The 4680-nt window shown below is 37.4% G+C and overlaps 1 protein-coding gene across 1 annotated transcript; it reads right to left on the bottom strand.

Moving 5' to 3' along the window:
* Positions 1 to 903: 903 nt before the first annotated feature.
* Positions 904 to 2296, bottom strand: LOC135710036 (uncharacterized). The gene is made up of 4 exons (XM_065232488.1): positions 2269 to 2296; positions 2124 to 2204; positions 1169 to 1635; positions 904 to 1110 (listed from the first exon to the last, which is right to left on the bottom strand). The coding sequence occupies exons 1-4, from the start codon at positions 2294 to 2296 to the stop codon at positions 904 to 906; spliced, it is 783 nt and encodes a 260-aa protein (XP_065088560.1).
* Between the last annotated feature and the right edge of the window lie 2384 nt (positions 2297 to 4680).

The following is a 4680-nucleotide window of genomic DNA, read 5'->3' as shown; positions in this document are numbered from 1 at the left end:
TGAATGTGTATGTCAAATGCTAAATGCTGAATATTAAATGTTAAATATTAAATGATAATAAATGCTAGATTTGAATTGTAAAATATAAAACCCTTAATGTTTAATGCTAAAAGATTTATGCTAAATGTTTAATGTAACATGTTACCTGTAAAATGTTAAATGTTAATTGGTAAATGTTAAATGAGAATGTTATATGAGAATGTTATATGAGAATGTTATATGAGAATGTTATATGAGAATGTTAAATTAGAATGTTAAATGAGAATGTTAAATGAGAATGTTAAATGAGAATTTTAAATGAGAATGTTAAATGAGAATGTTAAATGAGAATTTTAAATGAGAATGTTAAATGAGAATGTTAAATGAGAATTTTAAATGAAAATTTTTAATGTTAGATGTTAAAAGCTGAATGTGAATGTTGAATGCTAAATGCTTAATATTAATTGTTAAATGTAACATGTTAAATGTAAAATGTATCATGCGAAATGTAAAATGTTTATTGTTACAGGTTACCTTTAACATGTAAAATGATAAACGTTAAATGTTAAAAGCTACATGTTAAATGTTAAATTTTATATGTTAAATGTTAAATATTAAATGTAAGATGGTAAATGATAAATGCTAAATGTTAAATGCTAAATAATAAATGTTATATATAAAATGGATTAGCAAATGGACAACATCGACCCTTATCTGACTGATGTTGTTCATTTGTCATCAATTGTCACCAACTGTTAGCACTCAATTTTGAGTAGCCCTAGTTTACACGGAATTTTAGTAGATCCTACTTAAAATTGGGTAATTTAGAATTAGCGTGAAAACCAGCGATTTTTGACTGACAACAATGCGAGCTGCGCTTTCAAAAACGCGTTGAGTATGTCATAGCACGCATCACGCGACGCTTTATTGAAATTCAGCAAACGCGAACAACACGCGCTGCTCGACGCTCCGCGTTACTATGTCATCGGCCTTACACTCTTTCCAGTGATCAATAATTGTTGCTCGCCGGCTTATGAGTGATTTTTTGTTTCTGTTGTGGAATCTGTCGTATAATAGTCCTGAAGGGTGCATCTTATTGGCTGTGAAGTCACGCGGGTTGTAGTAGGTTTCCTGAAATAACCGAAATATTAGAATATGTACAACCGTGCTGTTTATGTTGAAAAATTACAGCTATTTCAGGCGGGAATCGCGCAGCAATCAATTGTGCGAAACGTTCCATGTCAGCAAGGTTGAAGTAATTATCGTTGGCAATATAGTAGTCGACTACAGTATGGGCCAAAAAGCGCTTGTGCTCAACATCTAGCCTGTGATTAGCTATGTAGTGTTGGGTGACTATTTTTCCCTTTTCGTTTCTCTGCAATATGTCGAGAAACAAATTGTTTGTCACAGCTGTAGGGAGCAATTTGCGTTTGAAAGGTCCTGGCTGAGTATTGTATACGTTTTCCTGTTGAGAACTCGACGGAGTTGGTTCGTTCAGCTGGTTGATGGAAGGTGGTCGAAATAAGACGCTTTCATCCCAATGTTCCAGCTTAGAACGTAGCGAATGTTTGTGTCCGGTCCATTTTATTACCAAAAACACATCGTTCAATGCCTTTTCGTCAAGGTCTTTCAAATACGACAAGGTTATTCCGTGGTCTGCAATTGTGCATGTTATAAATAGTCAATCGAATAATTGTTTCAACTAGAGTCGGTGTATAATGAGTCACGCCAAGAGTGAAGCCAAGTCTACCTATTGAACTGTCAAATCGGCTACCTATCGTGCAAAGTAAATAAACATTACGATGCTATGAAAGGTCTACGAAAGGTATTGCATGAAATATAAAATAAAATTGAAGAAATCATCATAAACACGCAGCGAGCATTAAATGGTCATGGGATACGTTTGGTTTTGATCAGTAATGAGAATTTCTACTATTTTTTGATAAGATAATTTGACAAAATCACTGATATTATGATTCACTACAGCCGTTATTTTTGGTTCTCGCTAGAAGTCATTTAAAGTTGATGTAGAAGTCCTCTGTTGCCAAGTGAAAAGAAAGGGAATCCTTCGGAAACCGTGATGCGAGTTCAACTGTTTTTCTCTTGGCGTGACTCATTATACACCGACTCTAGTTTCAACTTACTAATTAGGATGGCATAAACAGTGGGATCCAGATCCCAATCCTCTACCAAAAGATTCCGGAGCTCCGGTATTTCATCTGCCTCTAAGCCCAAAATAAACATCCATTGAATTTATAATACGCTATGTTTATATTTATGTATTCTTACCGTTGATGAGCTCCACATCAGCAATCATATCGTCGGTCCCTTAAAGTTGATATATTGATACAGAGAAGTATGCAGCATACTCCATAAAATCCAATAATCTGGCTTACACAATGAAGATATTATCCTATCTTTAGACATCCCTTCCATTGGTAATTGATTTGTAATAATCCCACTTAATTGAATGAATCGATTTCTAAAGACACGTTTTTTTGTTACCCAATATGAATAGACCAAACCCGTATCCCACATGACGTGGATGTCCCTCATTACAGAGTTGAAGATTTCCTTTTGAATTATATTCGAATGACACAGATAGATGCAAACTGAATCATCAAACAGAAGAACCACAACTAATCCATCACCGACAGCAAAATAGAAGCAAACAACAACCAGCAGCGTCAACGATTTTCTCCGTTCATGGATCCCAAATTCCAAAAATCCAATATGACTTCCAATGCAGGCAGGTAATTGAAACAACTCATACCTCCGAGTTAGTCTCACCGCTACGGTATGTGTCACTTCAAAGTCTCCACTGCATGACGCTGCCGCTCGCAAGCATACACTATTGACGACCCCTACGTTCATTTCCAAGAGGAGAGTTGCCCTATGCAACGCCGGTGGTTTATTTGTCCGTTCATTAGACCGTTCTCTTTCTACGGTTTCAAGTACAATTATATGTATAAAGAGGGTTCTGTCCTGTAAAAAAAAAGAAAAAAAGTTCTCGTTATTCAATCCTAATAAAGTCACAGTAGGAGCTTTTCGAGCTAAATAGACGCAAATTCCTCTCATTTTATCCAGGGATGGATGAGTCTATTCCCCTCAACATCAAACTCAACATAGCGAAGCGAAAGGTCGAAACCATTCGAAGTTTGTATCCAAACAAAGAGAAAGAGATACCCAGTAGGTACCTAGACGCAGCGGGGAGAACAAAGTGTGCCATGCCGAAATAATCTTTCTAATAACAAGCAACCGCACACGGTTTAATCCTTGTTTCAAAACACTCCAAGCCTACGAGGTACATAGAATGTAACAACACGGGTGCGACCGGTAAGTCCTGGCTCGGTGAAGTTACTCGTAAAAGTGAACCGACCGCTTATGGAGAGACAGAAAGTAACTGTGTTTGCCGAAAAAGATAATCGTCGAAGGACCGACAGCTCTCCTTACCATCGCCTGTGACAGTGAAGCGAAGCGATGACATGTGCTCCGGCTTAAGCAGAATTTAAAGCTTAAATTATAGCTTATTTCCACCAGGAAGAAGGTTAGCATAATGCAAATGAAGCAGGTAGGTATATGTGAATAGGTATCTCTCCTCTTCAGAGGTGTTAGCATTTTCGAACCTACCTAGAAGGACGGAAATGAAAACTTTGACACTACGGCGGCGGCCATCCTCACTACCAACGCGCGACGATGATGGTTTTACCCCGGAAGCCTCACATATAACCGCACCGCGATGAGACTCAGAGGGCGGTAAAAGTAGGTGAAATATTTTACCACCCCATTGAGTGCGCGAGCAGATAGGGAGCGAGGGATGGGTGGTTGGTAGTGGCAGCATAAAAACGGAAGCGTGAGCCAACAAAGCAACATGTGATTTTGCAACCGTGGCACGGCACGCGACGTAATCACAGTAGGCCGAATTGCACACAGCGAAGCCAATAATGATGGAGTCGTCGTCGTTCTTGGCTTGCTTCTTTCTCACTATAATAAGGTGAAGGATCCTAAATTCGACTTATTTAACATGTTTCAGCAATTTATTGTTCAATAAAAAAATTTTAATCCACGTTTAGACCACCGCGTAGTTAGGCGATTCCAAGCAAAACCTGGACAAAATTCTGAAATACCTTGAAAATGACGAATAAGTGTTTCCTTCGATCAATTTCAAGACTAAGAACCAATTTTAACCAAATTGGCGAAATTCGGAAATGGTATGGACATTTGTATTGTCATAATTTATTTAAAAACTTTATTACAGATATTCAAAGCCTCCGAATCCTGATGAATGTGGGCGTCTTAGTGGAATACCTGTATAAAGAGAGAGAGAGATAGAAGGATTAGTAATTTCCATTTAATTCCACTACCTTATTTGCTTATCCTTGACAGATACGCGTATGTTGTCTACAATGTGCAGACTTCTTCAGTGTCTTGTACTTCTTATTCAAAGCCTGTTTTGATCATAGCGTTCTTTGATGCCACGCTTGTTTTGGCGTCGAATCGGTTTGTGCTTGATATAAAAAAAAACATAATTTTTCGCTAACTTTCGAAAGTTTCCAAAACACAAGGATGTGATTTTTGAAAAGCTGATAAAATTTCCTTTCAGATAGTGCCTAATTGCTAGAGACTAAATTGGGTACTTTTTTTTGTTATTATCAATAAAACTTTTTCTATTCAATTGTATAGATCGAAAATAAGGGGGAA

Source organism: Ochlerotatus camptorhynchus, unplaced genomic scaffold (genome assembly GCF_037179485.1).
Source record: "Ochlerotatus camptorhynchus isolate MF236.1 unplaced genomic scaffold, CSIRO-AGI_Acam_v1.1 ptg000370l, whole genome shotgun sequence".
NCBI classification, from domain to species: Eukaryota; Metazoa; Arthropoda; class Insecta; order Diptera; family Culicidae; genus Ochlerotatus; species Ochlerotatus camptorhynchus.
Note: the sequence above shows the minus strand (reverse complement) of the source record. Positions and strands in the feature narration are given on the sequence as shown.

Bases quoted from the DNA above. Each gene is read 5' to 3' on its own strand.
- LOC135710036 (XM_065232488.1), bottom strand. From the start codon at position 2,296: ATGATTGCTGATGTGGAGCTCATCAACG. The intron at 2,205-2,268 runs GTAAGAATACAT...TTTTGGGCTTAG, and splicing joins TGATGTGGAGCTCATCAACG to AGGCAGATGAAATACCGGAG. The intron at 1,111-1,168 runs GTAATTTTTCAA...CGGTTATTTCAG, and splicing joins GATTCCCGCCTGAAATAGCT to GAAACCTACTACAACCCGCG.